The 22,165-nt window shown below is 44.0% G+C and overlaps 1 protein-coding gene across 1 annotated transcript; it reads right to left on the bottom strand.

Annotated features, from left to right (window-relative positions):
* Window positions 1-385: 385 nt before the first annotated feature.
* On the bottom strand, window positions 386-16,116 carry LOC309555795 (cathelicidin-7-like). The gene is made up of 4 exons (XM_082257958.1): window positions 15,889-16,116; window positions 7,743-7,847; window positions 6,829-6,912; window positions 386-584 (listed from the first exon to the last, which is right to left on the bottom strand). Exons 1-4 carry the CDS (start codon window positions 16,063-16,065, stop codon window positions 456-458), a joined length of 495 nt encoding a protein of 164 aa, XP_082114084.1. The 5' UTR covers window positions 16,066-16,116; the 3' UTR covers window positions 386-455.
* Between the last annotated feature and the right edge of the window lie 6,049 nt (window positions 16,117-22,165).

Genomic DNA, 22,165 nt, shown 5'->3' on the forward strand with positions numbered 1-22,165 from the left:
TGTGTAAGGGGCCCCGAAATTTCCAATGGCTGCCCTGGCCCTTGTCCTCATCAACAAGGGGAGAAGGTGCCTTGGCACCTTAGTAGTGGGGGGGGGGGGGCAATCCGCCTGGCAAGGAACCTGTCCATATTGATGGCATGTGGCCTGGTATGGTAAAGGCTTCATGCTTGGATTAAGGGTCTGGTATCATCTTCTTGGGGGGGCCTCACACATTTTTTGCTTTTTTTTTTTTTTTTTTTTTCTGTTTGAATTACCCCCTTAAATTCAGACCAGACTGAAAAACTTTATTTAAATTTACTTGAAATGCCAAAATTATTATTTGAATTTTACAAAATCTCCCAAACATTTTCAAAATTTTAAAATTCGCAATTTAGCTCAGCAAAGATCAGAGGAGCCGAGAGTAATACAGATTTACTATGGAGGAGTAACGTGTTATTGGGACACCCAATGTACTTCTAGATCTTCACAGTTGGGAGCAGTGTGAAGATACATTCCAGACATTCCTGTTTGTGTAACTTCTCTGTGTCCCCAGACAGACTGGTATCACCTTGGATGGCGGCTGACAAATCTCTTCTGAACAAATGCTGGGAGGAAAGAAAACACACAGATTGGTATTTGTATCTTACAGAATCTGAGCCAAAATAATTTCCAAATACTGAAAAAAAGCAAAGACAGATCATGCAACACTTATTTCATATGAAATTTTGATGGGCACTGATAGGCGGCACTGGTGGGCACTGATTGGCCGCACTGGTGGGCACTGATTGGCCGCACTGGTGGGCACTGATTGGCCGCACTGGTGGGCACTGATAGGCAACACTTGTGGGCACTGATAGGCAGCACTGGTGGGCACTGTTGGGAGTGCCCAAATTATCAGTGTTGATGTTCCTTTCACACAAGCCAGTTATTGGCTCTCCTCTCCATATGCTGTCAGCGATAGGAAAGGAGTGCCGATAACCGGCTTGTGTTTACAATGTGATTAGCTGTGATTGAACACAGCTGATCCTGTGATAAATTGGCTCTTTACCCCGATCTGGGATCAGCTGTGTCCAGAGGACATAACTATCACAGAGCATGCCGCCCGTGCATTACAGCGTGTGCACAGTGGCCGTAATCACGGGAGGACGTCATATGATGCCCTTCCAGAACTGGCCAGCCATGCTTTAGCTGTCATTTGGCTATGCACGGTCGGCAAGTGGTTAATATTGGCTGACAATCGGATAAAAAACAAAAAAAATGAATTTTTTTAAACTATAATTGTATCTAACATTTACAGTATTAAACAGAGACACACTGTGGACTATGCTTTTCTGAATAAAGCCTCCAGCTTATTATTGGTTGACAAGCAGACAAAAAACCCCGAAACTTTTTTTTTGCATTTTTAACTTAAATTAATTTCACTATTTTTATTTATTATTATTACCATTATTATTTTTTATTCTTAATACTATAATTGTATCAGAAATTTACAGTATTAAACAGAGGCACACTGCAGTGGCCTCTGCAGGCTGAAACTGTTTTATTCTTAATTAAGCTCTCAGCTTGCATGCAGTCAATATTTCTAAGCTGATAGCACATTGATCACATGATCAGGAACCAATCTGATTTTTTTCCCAGTCCTCTTGAAATTTGCCCACTAAATATTTTTAAAACATTTTTTTAAGGACATTGTATAATTTCTTTGGTTACACTTTTTCACTTGGCTCGCAGTCTCCACTCTAATTCATCCCAAAGATGTGGAGGTCAGGCCAGTGAAGTTCCTCCACCCCAAACTCGCTCATCCATATCTTTAAAATATTGACCAATTCATGCTGTTATTCTTGGGATTTGAAAGCTTATAATTATTATTGTAACTTTTCTAATGAAAATGTAAACTGGTGATAAATGTGTGTGGTGTACACAGGAGCCTCGCGCCTTACCCCTCGCCATCACACCGTCATTTTCCATGTCATTGTCCCATTACCCAACACAGCGCTGAAGAGTTTAATCCGCACACTAAAGATTGTTTAGTGTGAAAACGCTCATTAAATGGATGTTTATTTGTTACAATAACTTTGTGTCACTCCCAGTATAAAAGTATACGGCTTACACTCTGAAGGCGGTAAAGTGCGCCAATGTGAAAAAGATGGGAAATCCATCGCAATCATTTGTTTATGAGGATGTAATAAGTGAGTGCGGATCACATTTATATCAGAGTAATATACACAGCCAACCTTTCATGCTAAAGACCAATAAAACAATCAATAGTAGTTGGCGGGCGTAAAATCCTTTTACAGGTGCCTAAAACTTTATAAAAAGGTATGGCTCATGTTACATCACTTATATAGGATAAAAAAAGATACATGTCCTGTGTCTTCTACTAATAGAATTTAGAAAAATGAATAGATTGAAATCCCGCATCCACAAAACAATAACCCCCCCCCCCCCGAAAAAAAAAAAAGATTTACAATAATAAAGTGATAATAATAAATAAATATATACACACATTAGTTTTCCATGACTGGGTATAAATACATAAATATATATATATATACTGTATATACTGGTGTGTGTGTGTGTGTATGTGTATGTGTGTGTGTGTGTGTGTGTGTATATATATATATATATATATATATATATATATATATATACACACAGTATCTCACAAAAGTGAGTACACCCCTCACATTTTTGTACATTTTTTATTATTATTATTATGAGTGCCTGTGGTCTGATGAGACCAAGATAAACTTATTTGGTTCAGATGGTGTCAGGCGTGTGTGGGGGCAACCAGGTGAGGAGTACAAAGACAAGTGTGTCTTCCTACAGTCAGGCATGGTGGTGGGAGTGTCATGGTCTGGGGCTGCATGAGTGCTGTCGCCACTGGGAAGCTACAGCTCATTGAGGGAACCATGAATGCCAACATGTACTGTGACATACTGAAGCAGAGTATGATCCCCTCCCTTCAGAGACTGGGCCACAGGGCAATATTCCAACATAACGACCCCAAACACCTCCAATACTACCACTGCCTTGCTAAAGAAGCTGAGGGTAAAGGTGATGTATACTGGAGGTGTGTTTGGGGTCGTTATCATGTTGGAATACTGCCGTGCAGCCCAGTCTCTGAAGGGAGGGTATCATGCTCTGCTTCAGTATGTCACAGTACATGTTGGCATTCATGGTTCCCTCAATGAACTGTAGCTCCCCAGTGCTGGCAGCACTCATGCAGCCCCAGACCATGACACTCCCACCACCATGCTTGACTGTAGGCAAGACACACTTGTCTTTGTACTCCTCACCTGGTTGCCGCCACACACGCTTGACACCATCTGAACCAAATAAGTTTATCTTGGTCTCATCAGAGCACAGGAGATGGTTCCAGTAATCCATGTCCTTAGTCTGCTTGTCTTCAGCAAACTGTTTTCAGGCTTTCTTGTGCATCATCTTTATAAGAGGCTTCCTTCTGGGATGACAGCCATGCAGACCAATTTGATGCAGTGTGCGGCGTATGGTCTGAGCACTGACAGGCTGACCCCTCCCCCACCCCTTCAACCTCTGCAGCAATGCTGGCAGCACTCATACGTCTATTTCCCAAAGACAACCTCTGGATATGACGCTGAGCACGTGCACTCAACCTCTTTGGTCGACCTATTGAGCATCTGTGGGGAATCCTCAAACAGAAGGTGGAGGAGTGCAAGGTCTCTAACATCCACCAGCTCCATGATGTCATCATGGAGGAGGGGAAGAGGACTCCAGTGGCAACCTGTGAAGCTCTGGTGAACTCCATGCCCAAGAGGGTTAAGGCAGTGCTGGAAAATAATGGCGGTCACACAAAATATTAACATTTTGTGCCCAATTTGGACATTTTCACTTAGGGGTGTACTCACTTTTGTTGCCAGCGGTTTAGACATTATTGGCTGTGTGTTGAGTTATTTTGAGGGGACAGTAAATTTACACTGTTATACAAGCTATACACTCACTACTTTACATTGTAGCAAAGTGTCATTTCTTCAGTGTTGTCACATGAAAAGATAGCATAAAATATTTACAAAAATGTGAGGGGTGTACTTACTTTTGTGAGATACTGTGTGTATATATATATATAAACACACACATACATACACACACACCAGTATATACAGTATATATATATATATATATATATATATTTATTTATCTTTCCACTTCAATACCCAGTCATGGAAAACTAATGTGTGTATATATATATATATTTTATTATTATCACTTTATTATTGTAAATCTTTTTTTTTTCGGGGGGGGGGGGGGTATTGTTTTGTGGATGCAGGGTTTCAATCTATTCATTTTTCTAAATTCTATTAGTAGAAGACACTGGACATGTATCTTTTTTATCCTATATAAGTGATGTAACATGAGCCATACCTTTTTATAAAGTTTTAGGCACCTGTAAAAGGATTTTACGCCCGCCAACTACTATTGATTGTTTTATTGGTCTTTAGCATGAAAGGTTGGCTGTTTATATTACTCTGATATAAATGTGATCCGCACTCACTTATTACATCCTCATAAACAAATGATTGCGATGGATTTCCCATCTTTGTCACATTGGCGCACTTTACCGCCTTCAGAGTGTAAGCCGTATACTTTTATACTGGGAGTGACACAAAGTTATTGTAACAAATAAACATCCATTTAATGAGCGTTTTCACACTAAACAATCTTTAGTGTGCGGATTAAACTCTTCAGCGCTGTGTTGGGTAATGGGACAATGACATGGAAAATGACGGTGTGATGGCGAGGCGTGAGGCGCGAGGCTCCTGTGTACACCACACATTTATCACCAGTTTATGTTTTCATTAGAAAAGTTTAAATATTAATTATAAGCTTTCAAATCTCCAATATAAAAGCATGGAACGTTCTAATTACGATGTACAATACAGAAAACGCCTTTAACTACAGGACTGAACCCAATAACTAAATCTCCTATAAGCTGTTACATTGTAATCATTTCACAAGTTGTTTTTTAGCTTTTTAATCGGTTCAAATCTACAGCATGGGACTTTCAAGGAGATGAAAACTACTGAACTAGATGATGTTTATATTAGAAATGCCGTATTTTATTATACGATATTTCCTCTAAAAAGAACACATTATATTCTCATCTACATATTAAAATAAATGTTTGCATTACAACATGAACGGATTATTTCCTCAGGATAATATCTCATAGCAGTGGCGGCTGGTGCTCCATGGGCCGGGGGGGGGGGGGGGTATGGTGTGCGGGCTCGTGTGATCCATGGGGGGGTATGGCACACCATACCACCCCCCATGGACCACACCAGCCCACACACCATACCCCCCACGGACCACACCGGCCTGCACACCATACCCCCCCACGGACCACACCAGCCTGCACACCATACCCCTTCCCCCCCCGGAAAATACCAGCCCGCACACCACACCATACCCCCCCCCACGGACCACACCAGCCCACACACCATACCCCCCCACGGACCACACCAGCCCACACACCATACCCCCCCACGGACCACACCAGCCCACACACCATACCCCCCACGGACCACACCGGCCTGCACACCATACCCCCCCACGGACCACACCAGCCTGCACACCATACCCCTTCCCCCCCCCCCCCCCCCGAAAAATACCAGCCCGCACACCACACCATACCCCCCCCCCACGGACCACACCAGCCCACACACCATACCCCCCCACGGACCACACCAGCCCACACACCATACCCCCCCGCGGACCACACCAGCCCCACACACCATACCCCCCCATGGACCACACCAGCCCACACACCATACCCCCCCACGGACCACACCAGGCCGCACACCATACCCCTCCCCCCCCGGAAAACACCAGCCCGCACACCACACCATACCCCCCCAGACCACAGCAGCCCACACACCATACCATACCCCCCCGGACCACACCAGCCCGCACACCATACTCCCCCAGACTACACCGGACGCATGGATGGGGGGGGCGGCGCCCCTGCGCCCCCAATGGACGGGCCGCCACTGTCTCATAGATTGCTTCAAACAAATACCAAACAAGGCAACAAACTGCGGTATCTAACATTTATTTATAGGTGAAGATTTAAAAGTCTTTACAGATAACCAATAATTATAGTCCTAGAATTATTTCTCTCACTCTGACATTCACAAACAATGTTACTTTGTATCTCTCTATCTCCTGTCTGATCAATGTTTATAAACAATGTTACTTTGTATCTCTCTATCTCCCGTCTGATCAATGTTTATAAACAATGTTACTTTGTATCTCTCTATCTCCCGTCTGATCAATGTTTATAAACAATGTTACTTTTTATCTCTCTATCTTCTGTCTGATCAATGTTTATAAACAATGTTACTTTGTATCTCTCTATCTTCTGTCTGATCAATGTTTATAAACAATGTTACTTTGTATCTCTCTATCTCCTGTCTGATCAATGTTTATAAACAATGTTACTTTGTATCTCTCTATCTCCTGTCTGATCAATGTTTATAAACAATGTTGCTTTTTATCTCTCTATCTCCCATCTGATCGATGTTTATAAACAATGTTACTTTGTATCTCTCTATCTCCTGTCTGATCAATGTTTCAAATATCCTTTCCAGGTATTTATTCCTTCTCACAGGAATCCCAGGACAACTCCTGACAATGCCTTCATCTGCGGTTCGCTCCGGAATGTTGGAGCCATCTTTGTTCAGGTATCGTCCAACATAATAGATCCTGGTATAAAATACTTCATGTAAATCCTGATCTCTGGCTTTTCTGTTCTGGGTTGTGTGTACACCGGGTACCTCACACAGATCAGACCCATGCTGCTTATTTTCTCACCTTATTATTGTGGGTGTGACAATGTCCGGAGACCTCCCTCGTGTTTCCCGCGGTCACTATATGTGCCGCACAGCTCGCCATCACCTACATAAAGATACATTACAGTGTGAGAATTGTGTCCCGCTGTCTTCTAATTATGAGGATTATTTTCTGTCTCTGGGACCAGCTCAGAGTTTGTATCATATCTCCATTATATCTCCATCCTTTACCCAGAATCCCTTTCTTTCCTCCAGAACCCTGGGTGGCCCAAGCACTGCATATAACCATTGCAATTTACTGTCACCCAAGCACCCCAACAGCTCATCAGTGTTTTTGTCTGAAGTCTCTGACCATCTCCTGTACTATGTCTGCAGTCTCTGACCATCTCCTGTACCATGTCTGCAGTCTCTGACCGTCTCCTGTACTATGTCTGCAGTCTCTGACCATCTCCTGTACCATGTCTGCAGTCTCTGACCGTCTCCTGTACTATGTCTGCAGTCTCTGACCATCTCCTGTATTATGTCTGCAGTCTCTGACCATCTCCTGTACTATGTCTGCAGTCTCTGACCATCTCCTGTACTATGTCTGCAGTCTCTGACCATCTCCTGTACTATGTCCGCAGTCTCTGACCATCTCCTTTACTATGTCTGCAGTCTCTGACCATTTCTGAAGCTTTAGATATACTGTACATTATGTGCAGTCCTTTGGTGATATCAGGATATATGTCTTCTGGGATTGCAGTTTGACCCAACCACAACCGTGTATTCCACTTTATCACTGTTCCCTGTATGATGATGTCATAGTGCTGTGGGATTATATCACTGTGCCCTGTATTATGATGTCATCACTCTGTTGGATCGGAGGATTCCTGTGTATAAAGTGAACACTCTCCAATCACACAATGTTCCCTGACCGTATTACAGATCATTACTCACCCCTCCGGGTATAAATGAGCATTTCTTGCTGTATTTAGTTCCTGATTTTAGGCAGACGGTCTCTTTTATGGTGAATTTCACTTCTGTGCTTCCAGCAGAGTCCACCTGAAACAAATACCGACAGAGGCCATGTTTGGAGGCCAACGTGTATCTAAACCCCTAAATACACATTTCTCTTATGTACTCCCCTTTGGTCTGTAAAATATCCCATTGAAAGTGTTTTGTTCAAGAAGTGCTAAAAATTTCCAGTTGATCCTGCCAGAAATCTTGTGAGCCGATAATGTCTGCCTGTGCTGCACCTTTATCAGTGGCACTGTTTCTAGCGTTCTCTTTGGACTACAAACACCTCCCCCATATTATATAGATGAGTAGAAGGGTGGTGTACTGTAGTCCAGTACTAGGGTGACAATGCTGCCTCTCTATAGATACAGTGCAGTGAGTGAGAGTTGTCACCAGAGGGCAGGAAGCGTGTCACTAGACCTGTTGATCCTGACAAAAATCTTGGGAGCTGATAACTTCCTGCTCTCCCTGTGCTCTGTTATTGGTTGCATTGTATCTACCTCTCTCTGTGGACTACAGAACACCTCCCCCATTAACATTGAATGGCCCCCACGCTCGCCTGACCTAAATCCAATAGAACACCTCTGGGACATTATGTTATGGTCCATCCGACGCCACCAGGTTACACCTCAGATCTGGGAGGAAATACCCCAGGACACCATCCGTCCTCTCATTAGGAGCATCCCCCGACATTGTCAGCAAGGTTGTAGGAACCCACACAAATCTGGGGGGGACAGCATTTTTACTCGCCAGGTATATGCTTTTCCGTGCCCCTTTCAATGCAGAGCGCCACAGCATTTTCCCCAATCACTGCAGAGTGCCAACAGCATTGTCCCCCAATGATTGCAGAGTGCCCACAGCATTGTACCCCAATGATTGCAGAGTGCCCACAGCATTGTACCCCAATGATTGCAGAGTGACACAGTCAGCATTGTACCCCAATGATTGCAGAGTGCCCACAGCATTGTACCCCAATGATTGCAGAGTGCCACAGTCAGCATTGTACCCCAATGATTGCAGAGTGCCCACAGCATTGTACCCCAATGATTGCAGAGTGCCACAGTCAGCATTGTACCCCAATGATTGCAGAGTGCCCACAGCATTGTACCCCAATGATTGCAGAGTGCCATAGTCAGCATTGTACCCCAATGATTGCAGAGTGCCATAGTCAGCATTGTACCCCAATGATTGCAGAGTGCCCACAGCATTGTCCCCCAATGATTGCAGAGTGCCATAGTCAGCATTGTACCCCAATGATTGCAGAGTGCCCACAGCATTGTACCCCAATGATTGCAGAGTGCCACAGTGAGCATTGTACCCCAATGATTGCAGAGTGCCACAGCATTGTCCCCCAATCAATGCAGAGACCAGCGTGCGTGCTCCCTTCAACCCAATGCACTTACCTGGCGGCGGCAGCTCGGCTATCGGCGGCGGCGGGAAGGTGAGCGGCTTCTCCCTTGTCCTCTTCTGTGGCGGGAACCGGCGGGCGGCCTCTCCTCTTCTCTGCGGCGGGAACCGGCGGGAAGGTGAGCGGCGGTGACGGTGAGTGACTGATGCACGCACCGGCACCGCCCCCTTTGCGACGTCAGCGATCGGATGTCCTGGATGATGATTGGTCCAGGCTGGAGACTGGACCAATCACAGCCAGGACATCACGAAGGTGGGGGTGGCCAAGCGCTCTTTCCTGCGCCCAGGTTACGCCCCCAGAAGGCAGCCAATCGGCGCCTTTCTGGGTCGTAAACCCCACTAAACTGGGGGGGATTTCACCATACCTGTCCCCCCCGCATTATTTCCTGGGGGGATGTGTCCCCCCGGTTCCTATGCCCATGATTGTCAGGCATGCATACAAACACATGGGGGCCATACAAACTACTGAGTACCATTCTGAGGTCCTGCAATGAAATTTCAGCAAAATGGACTCACCTGCTGCATAATTTTTTCTTTAAAATTCTTTAAATTCAGCCCTCTGTAGGGTGATAATTTTCACTTCTAATAAACAATGTGGCATCCTTTCCTTCCTAACACATTACCCAGTCCATACCAGTATAAATCCAAAAAGGGCAATGATCTGGTTCCCACCAAAACACTCCTCCATCCCAATATATATACAAACAAAAGAAATTGGCCCATGGGACTTTATATGAGGTACGTGTTTGGTGGCTAGAGAAATTTGAAATACACAATTGATAAAAGCAATACAATTTTATTGCATATTATGCACAGGTTGTAGAAATACAAATGATTACATGTGCTCAATGGCGCATGCTTTAGCTCAAAGGCTGTAATATACATAGTATACAACACAGGCAATGTAAAATCAACAGTTGGCAAATAACTTGGTGTGGCCACTCATTTACAAGCATGGCATGGATAGTAATGAGATAATATGACACACTATACCAGGGGTCTTCAAACTACGGCCCTCCAGTTGTTCAGGAACTACAATTCCCATCATGTCTAGTCATGTCTGCGAATGTCAGAGTTTTACAATGCCTCATGGGATGTGTAGTTCTGCAACAGCTGGAGGGCCATAGTTTGAGGATCTCTGCACTATACTAACACTTCCCCTCAATTTTTCGGTGTTTTCTTCTCTCTGGCTCATGTTTGTTTTATTGGGGATTCTCTCCCTCACCAGCCCTTCCCATCCCACACACATTATGCTTGGTATTTTCAATTGGCAACAATTGTTACCTTTTATCATTACAAATTATATATATTTTCACATGTAATAGGTTGGGAGGTGCTACTTTCATATTGATATATCTACCACTCACCTACCATGGACCCCCACATCGGGTCGTCACATTTGGGATCCTTCAGCTCCCGGGTTAGACACAAGACGCCGCTGCCACACGGAAATCCATTTTCCCATTCAATTCTCATGGAGTTGTGAGTATTTAATACTCATTATTTGACTTTTTAACCCAATCTTAATGGTATTGCATATCTAAACTAAAGTGTTCTTTTATAGATATTCCGAATATACTGATCTCTGAAGAAGGGAGATAGTGCTCCCGAAACGCGTCAGATCTTAAAGTTATATTCCAATGTCATATTATCTCATTACTATCCATGCCATGCTTGTAAATGAGTGGCCACACCAAGTTATTTGCCAACTGTTGATTTTACATTGCCTGTGTTGTATACTATGTATATTACAGCCTTTGAGCTAAAGCATGCGCCATTGAGCACATGTAATCATTTGTATTTCTACAACCTGTGCATAATATGCAATAAAATTGTATTGCTTTTATCAATTGTGTATTTCAAATTTCTCTAGCCACCAAACACGTACCTCATATAAAGTCCCATGGGCCAATTTCTTTTGTTTGTATACCAGTATAAATCCAAACACATTACCCAGTCCATACCAGTATAGATCCTAACACATTACCCAGTCCATACCAGTATAGATCCTAACACATTACCCAGTCCATACCAGTATAGATCCTAACACATTACCCAGTCCATACCAGTATAGATCCTAACACATTACCCAGTCCATACCAGTATAGACCCAGTCCATACCAGTATAGATCCTCCTAACACATTACCCAGTCCATACCAGTATAGATCCTAACACAATACCCAGTCCATACCAGTATAGATCCCAACACATTACCAAGTCCATACCAGTATAGATCCTAACACATTACCCAGTCCATACCAGTATAGATCCTAACACAATACCCAGTCAATACCAGTATAGATCCTAACACATTACCCAGTCCATACCAGCATAGATCCTAACACATTACCCAGTCCATACCAGTATAGATCCCAACACATTACCCAGTCCATACCAGTATAGATCCTAACACATTACACAGTCCATACCAGTATAGATCCTAACACATTACCCAGTCCATACCAGTATGGTAAAAAAAAAACCCAGTGGTGATTAAATACCTCCAAATGAACACTCTATTTGTGTGAAAAAATAATACAAATTTCAAATGGGTACAACGTTGCATGACCGCGCAATTGTCATTCAAAGTGTGACAGCGCTGAAAGCTGAAAATTTCGCCTGAGCAGGAAGGGGGTGAAAGTGGCCAGTGGGCAAGTGGGTGAATAAAATAAGAAAATACAACCATGTGCAACAATGTATCCCATAAGTGGAAAATAGAAACCTCTTCAGAGAAAAAAAAAAAAATCCAAATCTGAAGAGACTTTGTTATTAGGGATGATCGAACGGTTCGGGTCGACCATCGGTTCGACCCGAACATTGACTGTTCGAGGTTCGGCCGAATTCCGAACTTTTTGCTGAAAAAGTTTGGAATCCGGCAACCAGAACCGACCAAAATGCAATGGGACAGGAACTGGGCTTTAAAAGCCAGTGATTGGACCAGAACCATCAGTAAAAGCCAATTGAGGGGGCAGGAGAATGCTAGGAATGTGATTGGAGTGACTAGGGGGTCCAGAGGCCAATCATTAGTGAATACGCCCCCCAGTATATAAGATAGCCCCGGCAAATTCCTAGCATTGTAATACAGGGACTGTGGAAGAGAGTGGAAGTAGTTCTGTTATTTCTGCTCTCAAAGTGTCATTTAGCAATTATTAGTGTGATGAAAGGGATATCTAGTGTAGTTAGGGTACTATTTTCCACTATAGTTAGATTTAATAATTTAGTTTCTGTAGGGAAAGTGTTAAGTGCCAGGGTGACCGTAGTGTAGTGTAGGGTTCACTGACTCTGACTGCTATGTCAGGGTGACCGAACCCTTCCATGTCAGGGTGACCGCTATAGAGAAAAGATTGTTTCTCTTAGAACACTTATAGAACAGAGATATGGCTTCGCCCCTGTCACCCGGCTTTTTGCTGCAGGCGTTTATAGGGCTTTTTTGAGGACATGTTTGGAGTCAGGCATGACATCTGAACTTCTGTGTAGGGGTATATATACACATACACATATATAGGTGTGAAAGTAGCAGAACACTATGCTTGCGCTAATGAAATAATTAACACCCATATGGCTTCTCTGCTATAACACCTATATGTGTGTATGTGTATAAATACATATAAGTGTGTGTGTATATATACCCCTATACAGAATTTCAGATGTTTTGCCTGCCTCCAAAGACCCTGCGCCAAAAAAAAAAACGCCCAGGTGTGTTATTGCAGGCGTTTTTTTTGGGCATTTTTTTGGGGTCTTTGGAGGCAGGCAAAACATCTGAAATTCTGTATAGGGGTATATATACACACACACTTATATGTATATATACACATACACATATATAGGTGTTATAGCAGAGAAGCCATATGGGTGTTAATTGTTTCATTAGCGCAAGCATAGTGTTCTGCTACTTTCACACCTATATGTGTGTATGTGTGTGTATATATACCCCTACACAGAAGTTCTGATGTTATGCCTGCCTCCAATAACCCCCAAAACATGCCCAAAAAAACACCTGCTACAAAACCGGCAAGGTGTGAAAATAGCGGAGCCATATCCCTGTTCTATATTAATTCTAATAGAAACAAACTTTTTTTTATGGTTCTGGACATGCTACAGAGCTGAAACTTCACATGTACACTTTTTAGACCCCCCAGACACTTAATCTAAAGAAATCTCATTTTTTTTTTTTTCAATAATTTTTTTCAATAATTGGCTCTCTATCAAAAATGACAATTTTTAAGAACTTTTTTTTGTGTGATTAATAGTTCCTGGGGCATGACCCAGAACCTAGGCACTTTTTAGGGGCATTTATTGGGTTTTAGGGCTTCAAAAGGGTGTTTTTTGATTACCGAAGTTCGGGTCCCATTGATTTCAATGGGGTTCTGAAATCCGGGCCGAACTTTCGGGAAGTTCGGCTGTTCTGTTATCACCTTTAGACCGCATTCACACTGGTACGACTTACGCTCCCATTGTGTAGTACAGGAGCCGTTCTAATAGGAGCCACACAAGTCGCTCCGACTTAGAAAAAGGGTCCTGTACTACTTCGGGGCGACCTGGAGGCGACTTGCATTGACTTACATTATGTGAAGTCCGTGCAAGTCGCGCCGAAGTCGCGCTGCACGCGACTTCACAGGTCGCCCCCTAAGTCGGAGCGACCTAATGTGAACGGAGGCTTAGGTTTCTATTTTCCTCTCGTGGGATACATTGTTGCACATGGTTGTATTTTTTTAATTTGTTAAAATTGTAACACTGTTATAAATATTCTGTTTATTGTTGTGTTTTTAGAGGGAATTCTATTTCACTGTCATATACGGTTTTAATGGTGGCGTATTTGATTCATCCCAGTATATTGTTTTGTGGGTACACATTGTTAGCGCAGAGTGGGGATATAACACCATTGTTGTACATGTGCTTTTATACATTTTAATATTAACCACTTCTGGACCGGAAGGATTTACCCCCTTAATGACCAGGCCATTTTTTTCGTGATACGGCACTGCATTATTTTAACTGACAACTGCGACGCCGTACCTATATAAAATTGATGTCCTTTTTTCCCCACAAATAGAGCTTTCTTTTGGTGGTATTTTATCACCTGTGAAATTTTTTTTTTTTTTTTTTTTCGCTTTAAACAAAAAAAGAGCAAAAGTTCTTAAAAAAAAAAAAAAATATATATATATATATATATATATATATATATATATTTCACTTTCTGTTATATAACATTCCCCCCAAAAAATATGTAAAAATCTAATTTTTTCATCATTTTAGTCCAATTTGTTTTCTGCTACAAATTTTTGGTAAAAAAAAAAAAATCCCAATAAGTTTATATTGATTGGTTTGCGCAAAAGTTATCGCGTCTACAAACTAGGGAAAAGATTTATGTCATTTTTATTTTTTTATTTATTTTTACTAGTAATGGCGGCGATCAGCGATTTTTAGTGGGACTGCGACATATCGGACCTCTAACTGACATTTTTTACTCTTTTGGGGGGACCAGTGACATTACTACTGTAATCAGTGCTAAAAATATGCACAGTCACTTTAATAATGACACTGGCAGGGAAGGGGTTAACCCAGGCGCGATGGAAGGGTTAAGTGTGAGCCTAGGGGGTGTTTTCTAACTTTGAGGTGGATGGACTTGTGGAATCAACACAAGAGGATCACAGGAGCTCTGTGTTCATTCCAGAAAGAACAACGGTCTGCTTTACAACAGCAGACCGCCATTCTCTCTTCATAGGGAGCAATCGCGGCCACCGGATCGGCTTCCCCGCTGGCAGCTGGATGCGCGCCCCCAGGGTCGCTCCCGTGGATCGCCTTACAGGTACGGCGGTTTGATGAGCCAGCCAGCCTGCTGCAGTATATCTGCGGTGGGCGGTTAGCAAATAGTTAAAGGGAGTTCTCCTAATCTCAGCTTGTTACCTGTATAAAAGACACCTGCCTACAGAATCACTCAATCATATTCCAATCTCCAATCAAGATTTCTGGCTCCCAGGTGTCTTCTATACAGGTAACAAGCTGAGATTAGGAGGACTCTCTTAAAGGGAGTGCTCCTAATCTCAGCTTGTTACCTGTATAAAGGACACCTGTCCACAGAGTCACTCAATCACATTCCAATCTCCAGTCAAGATTTCTGGCTCCCAGTTTTCTATAAAGGTAACAAGCTGAGATTAGGAGCACTCTCCTAAAGGGAGTGCTCCTAATCTCAGCTTGTTACCTTTATAAAAGACACCTGTCCACAGAAGAAATCAATCAGATTGCAATCTCTCCACAATGGCCAAGACCAAAGAGGTGTCCAAGGATGTCAGGGACAAGATTGTAGACCTACGCAAGGCTGGAGTGGGCTACAAGACCATCACCAAGCAGCTTGGTGAGAGGGTGACAACAGTTGGTGCGATTATTCGCAAATGGAAGAAACACAAAATAACTGTCAGTCTCCCTCAGTCTGGGGCTCCATGCAAGATCTCACCTGGTGGAGTTTCAATGATCGCAAGAACATTGAGGAATCAGCCCAGAAACAGTGCCACTTCCCAAAGGAATAGAATTAGTGCCACTTACCGCATGAATAGAAACAGTGCCACTTACTGCATGAATAGAAACAGTGCCACTTACCGCATGACTAAAAACAGTGCCACTTACTTCTTGAAGAGATAAGCTGACATTTACGGCATGAACAGAAGTTGTGCCACTTACCTCTTGGTCTCCACTCTGGAAAAGCCTATAGACATATTTCCCAGAAGAGGCAGCATTGTAATCACTGGTGATTTCCGAAATGGCCTCATTAATATCCCGAGTGGAAGGAATGATCGGAATGGCGACAATCGTCACAAGGTTTCCGAGAAGAAGCAGCGCCTTCAGAACCAGGTCCATGGCGTGTCTCCTGCCCGGAGGGAGTTCAGGATATTATCTGTTCAGGAAATAAGTTCTTCGTCCGCTCCTTCTAGGAAGGAAGAGAATTATGGAGAGGGCAAACACTGCGCCCGGCTCTCAGGTGTCAGGTGCCCGCCTGGCAGGTGTACAAGGAATTACAATTGAATATTTCGATAAGTAAACAAGTTAAAGATGATGAGCTGGAAGGTGGAAGGACATTTTAAGGACATAATGAGGGAACCAAACTCAAACCACTCCACGGCCCATGTCAGCACCAGACGGGAAACCGTTCACTGCAATAACAAATATTATTGCTATTTTTTTTTTTTTTATTCCTCTGAATCAACTGTGGGCATAGGATTATATATAGGGAAGATATATGTATATATATACAGTGCCTTGCGAAAGTATTCGGCCCCCTTGAACTTTTCAACCTTTTGCCACATTTCAGGCTTCAAACATAAAGATATAAAACTGTAATTTTTTGTGAAGAATCAACAACAAGTGGGACACAATCATGAAGTGGAATGAAATTTATTGGATATTTCAAACTTTGTTAACAAATAAAAAACTGAAAAATTGGGCGTGCAAAATTACTCAGCCCCTTTACTTTCAGTGCAGCAAGCTCTCTCCAGAAGTTCAGTGAGGATCTCTGAATGATCCAATGTTGACCTAAATGACTAATGATGATAAATAGAATCCACCTGTGTGTAATCAAGTCTCCGTATAAATGCACCTGCACTGTGATAGTCTCAGAGGTCAGTTTAAAGAGCAGAGAGCATCATGAAGAACAAGGAACACACCAGGCAGGTCCGAGATACTGTTGTGGAGAAGTTTAAAGCCGGATTTGGATACAAAGAGATTTCCCAAGCTTTAAACATCCCAAGGAGCACTGTGCAAGCGATAATATTGAAATGGAAGGAGTATCAGACCACTGCAAATCTACGAAGACCTGGCCGTCCCTCTAAACTTTCAGCTCATACAAGGAGAAGACTGATCAGAGATGCAGCCAAGAGGCCCATGATCACTCTGGATGAACTGCAGAGATCTACAGCTGAGGTGGGAGACTCTGTCCATAGGACAACAATCAGTCGTATACTGCACTAATCTGGCCTTTATGGAAGAGTGGCAAGAAGAAAGCCATTTCTTAAAGATATCCATAAAAAGTGTCGTTTAAAGTTTGCCGCAAGCCACCTGGGAGACACCAAACATGTGGAAGAAGGGGCTCTGGTCAGATGAAACCAAAATCAAACTTTTTGGCAACAATGCAAAATGTTATGTTTGGCGTAAAAGCAACACAGCTCATCACCCTGAACACACCATCCCCACTGTCAAACATGGTGGTGGCAGCATCATGGTTTGGGCCTGCTTTTCTTCAGCAGGGACAGGGAAGATGGTTAAAATTGATGGGAAGATGGATGGAGCCAAATACAGGATCATTCTGGAAGAAAACCTGATGGAGTCTGCAAAAGACCTGAGACTGGGACGGAGATTTGTCTTCCAACAAGACAATGATCCAAAACATAAAGCAAAATCTACAATGGAATGGTTCACAAATAAACATATCCAGGTGTTAGAATGGCCAAGTCAAAGTCCAGACCTGAATCCAATTGAGAATCTGTGGAAAGAACTGAAAACTGCTGTTCACAAACGCTCTCCATCCCACCTCACTGAGCTCGAGCTGTTTTGCAAGGAGGAATGGGCAAAAATTTCAGTCTTTCGATGTGCAAAACTGATAGAGACATACCCCAAGTGACTTACAGCTGTAATCGCTGCAAAAGGTGGCGCTACAAAGTATTAACTTAAGGGGGCTGAATAATTTTGCACGCCCAATTTTTCAGTTTTTTATTTGTTAAAAAAGTTTGAAATATCCAATAAATTTCGTTCCACTTCATGATTGTGTCCCACTTGTTGTTGATTCTTCACAAAAAATTACAGTTTTATATCTTTATGTTTGAAGCCTAAAATGTGGCAAAAGGTCGCAAAGTTCAAGGGGGCCGAATACTTTCACAAGGCACTGTGTGTATATATATATATATATATATATTTTTTTTAGTTATTATTTGAACTAGATGTGTCTTTTATTCAACTTTTTTTTGTTTTTTTGTTTCAAATGAAGTGTAAAAGGAATGTTTCACTATTACTTTAAAGTTTAAATGTAACTTTGAGGTTAAAAAAATGATAGGAAATAGGGAGGGGCCGTACACCTCCCAGTTTGGTTCGCAGCAGAACTCCCGAACAGGAAAAATCAGAAGTGCCCCCATTGAAGGCTTATATGCAAGTAATTGGCCATACAAGGGGTATGGGGGGTCTGGGTATTGCTCTGGGGGACATGTGTCAAAAAAAAAAAAAAGATTGTTTTTTCAGGAGCAGTGATTTTAATTATGCTTAAAGTGCAACAATAAAAATGGAAAATTTCTTTAAATATCGTGCCTCGGGGGTCCCCTTAATGTGCCTGTAAAGTAGCGCATCTGTAGCATGCATAAAACATGCTGCAGCAAAAATTACATTTCTAAAGAAAAAAAAAACAAGTCAAATTCCATTTAAAATGACTCGTGGTTACAATTGCAGGAACCCGGCCATTGAAAAATTAAGATAAAAATGGCATAGGATCCCATCCCCAGTACATATTATAAAGGGAACTCCATTGCAAAAAATAAAAAAAAGAATGGGGACCCCCCCAAAATCCATGCCAGACCCTTACTCGACAGGTCAGGAAAGGGGGGGATGAGCAAGCATCCCCCTTCCTGAGCCATACCTGGTCACATGCCGTCAACATGGGGGGGGGGGGGTGTGCTTTGGGGCCCTTTACGCCAATGTTGATGGGGGACAAGGGCCTCTTCCTAACAACCCTGGGCTGTGGTTGTTGGGGTCTGCGGGTGGGAAGCTTATCAGAATCTGGAAGCCCCCTTTAGCAAGGGAGGCCCCCAGATCCCAGCCCCCCCCCATGTGAATGAGTATCAGGTACATAGTACCCCTACCAATTCATTAAAAAAGTGTACAAAACGAATAACCACACTAGACAGTTTTTGACAAATCCTTTATAAAAAAAAAAAAAAGCGTCCCTCAATGTAAATCTATCGTCAATCACGCCGCCCGCCGACCAGAAAAATATAAAAAAATAAAACGCCTCTCGCCTTATGCCCACTCTGCGCTTTGACATTTCTTATATAGACAAGGGGCAGGGTCACCTGGTTAAACATCACCCGGTGGCTCCGCTCCTTCTGATGTCATGTGACATCAGAAGGGGGCGGTGTTGTTTATATTTTATGGCTCGATGGGCAACTTGATTGACGATGAATTTACATCGAGGGACGCTATTTTTTTTATTTTTTTTAATAGGGGGGCTGGGATCTGTACACTTTTTTAGTGAATCGGTAGGGGTACTATGTACCTGATACTCATTCACATGGGGGGGCTGGGATCTGGGGGCCCCCTTGTTAGAGGGGGCTTCCAGATTCCAATAAGCCCCCTGCCTGCAGACCCCGACAACCACAGCCCAGGATTGTCGGGAAGAGGCTTTTGTCTCCATCAACATGGGGACAAGGTGCTTCAGGGTGGGGGGGGGGGGGGGCAGAGCCCACCCCGCCTATCAGAGGCGGCTCTAGGCTTTGTGAGGCCTTAGACAAAATTTAGACATGAGGCCCCACTCACCCCCTTTGCAGGGTTTAAGGAAGAACCCAGAGGCCGAGCATCTTATTACTGCTACTGCTTGTGTGGGTGGGATGTGTACTGTGCAATCACATGGGATGTATAAGGAGAGGGATGGGACTGGGAACCATGGGATAGGGGAGAAGGAGGAGGGGCTAAAAAGGGGGGGAGTGGGTAGATGATGAGGGATGTGTAGAGGAGAACTGGAGTGAAATTGGGGGATCCTGGTCTGTATAGTAATAAAAAAAAGGAGACGGATTTGTGCTCGCATGAGGGAAAAAGGGGGGGGGGGGGGGGAGCCAGAAAGAAAAAAGGAATGGAGAGAGAAAGAGAGAGAGAGAGAGAGGGAAAGAGAGAGAGAAAGAAATGAATGGAGAGAGAAAGAAAGAAAGAAAGAAAGAAAGAAAGAAAGAAAGAAAGAAAGAAAGAAAGAAAGAAAGAAAGAAAGAAAGAAAGAAGGAAATGGAGAGAGATGGAGGAAGGAAGGAAATGGAGAGAGATGGAGGAAGGAATGGAGAGAGATGGAGGAAGGAATGGAGAGAGATGGAGGAAGGAATGGAGAGAGATGGAGGAAGGAAGGAATGGAGAGAGATGGAGGAAGGAAGGAACGGAGAGAGATGGAGGAAGGAAGGAACGGAGAGAGATGGAGGAAGGAAGGAACGGAGAGAGATGGAGGAAGGAAGGAACGGAGAGAGATGGAGGAAGGAAGGAACGGAGAGAGATGGAGGAAGGAAGGAACGGAGAGAGATGGAGGAAGGAAGGAACGGAGAGAGATGGAGGAAGGAAGGAACGGAGAGAGATGGAGGAAGGAAGGAACGGAGAGAGATGGAGGAAGGAAGGAACGGAGAGAGATGGAGGAAGGAAGGAACGGAGAGAGATGGAGGAAGGAAGGAACGGAGAGAGATGGAGGAAGGAAGGAACGGAGAGAGATGGAGGAAGGAAGGAACGGAGAAAGATGGAGGAAGGAAGGAACGGAGAGAGATGGAGGAAGGAAGGAACGGAGAAAGATGGAGGAAGGAAGGAACGGAGAGAGATGGAGGAAGGAAGGAACGGAGAGAGATGGAGGAAGGAAGGAATGGAGAGAGATGGAGGAAGGAAGGAAGGAAGGAAGGAAGGAATGGAGAGAGATGGAGGAAGGAATGGAGAGAGATGGGGGAAGGAAGGAATGGAGAGAGATGGAGGAAGGAAGGGAGAAAGATGAAGGAAGGAAGGAAGGAAGGAATGGAGAAAGATGGAGGAAGGAAGGAATGGAGAGAGATGGAGGAAGGAAGGGAGGAATGGAGAGAGATGGAGGAAGGAATGGAGAGAGATGGGGGAAGGAAGGAATGGAGAAAGATGGAGGAAGGAAGGAAGGAAGGAAGGAAGGAAGGAAATGGAGAAAGATGGAGGAAGGAAGGAATGGAGAGAGATGGAGGAAGGAAGGAATGGAGAGAGATGGAGGAAGGAAGGAATGGAGAGAGATGGAGGAAGGAAGGAATGGAGAGAGATGGAGGAAGGAATGGAGAGAGTTGGAGGAAGGAATAGAGAGAGATGGAGGAAGGAAAGAATAGAGGAGATGGAAGGAAGGAAGGAATTGGAGAAGGAGAGAGAGATGGAGGAAGAAGGAAGGGAGAGAGATGGAGGAAGGAAGGAAGGAATGGAGAAGATGGAGAAGGAAGGATGGAGAGAGATGGAGAGAGATGGAGGAAGGGAAGAATTGAGAGAGATGGAGGAAGGAAGGAATGGAGAAAGATGGTGGAAGGAGGAAGGGTGCCTCTTACCTCAGAGTACTGGAACTGGGAGGCAGAAGAGAGAAGGGAGGGGGTGGATGGATGGATGGATCAGGCGCCATCTTTCTCTTCTGGTTGCTGGTCTTCAATCTTCCCGCCCACACCTCATCTTCTCTGAGGAGAAAACTGCCGGGGAGTGTGGGTGGTGCAAGCACAGGAGGAGAGGGCAGGAGGAGGAGCAGAAGCAACTCTCTCTCTCCCCCATCTGTGGTCTGTGGGGGAGGGGGAACTGTCAGCGCAGCGCTGTGATCCGGAGCTGTCAGTGAGCTCCCATCCCCAGTGAGTTGCTCCTGATCACAGCCCCGAATCTTAGCGGATTGAACCGCTTACAGACCGGCCGGGACTCGGAACTGTGCTGATGGCAGGAAGATCCCTGCTGTCAGTCTCAGAAGCGGCTCTTTAACTAGGCAAATTAGGCGGCAGTGAGGCCCCTGTGAGCGTGAGGCCTTAGGCGACTGCCTAATTTGCAGCCGCTCCTGATGACGTTGTTCTGACGAAAACGCGTAGGGTGGGGCATCCAGCGTCATCGCGTCACTTCCGTTAGAGTTGGTTGAGGGCCGTGGAAAGCACGGACCCGGACATCCTTACTGGACAGCGTTAACCATACTGTGAGTGGATATCATTTTGTTTGAATAAAAAATATTTAATATACTAACTACACAATGGAGCTTTGTACTCCT

The sequence above is a fragment of the Pelophylax lessonae genome (assembly GCF_965119305.1).
Source record: "Pelophylax lessonae genome assembly, chromosome: 5".
NCBI classification, from domain to species: Eukaryota; Metazoa; Chordata; class Amphibia; order Anura; family Ranidae; genus Pelophylax; species Pelophylax lessonae.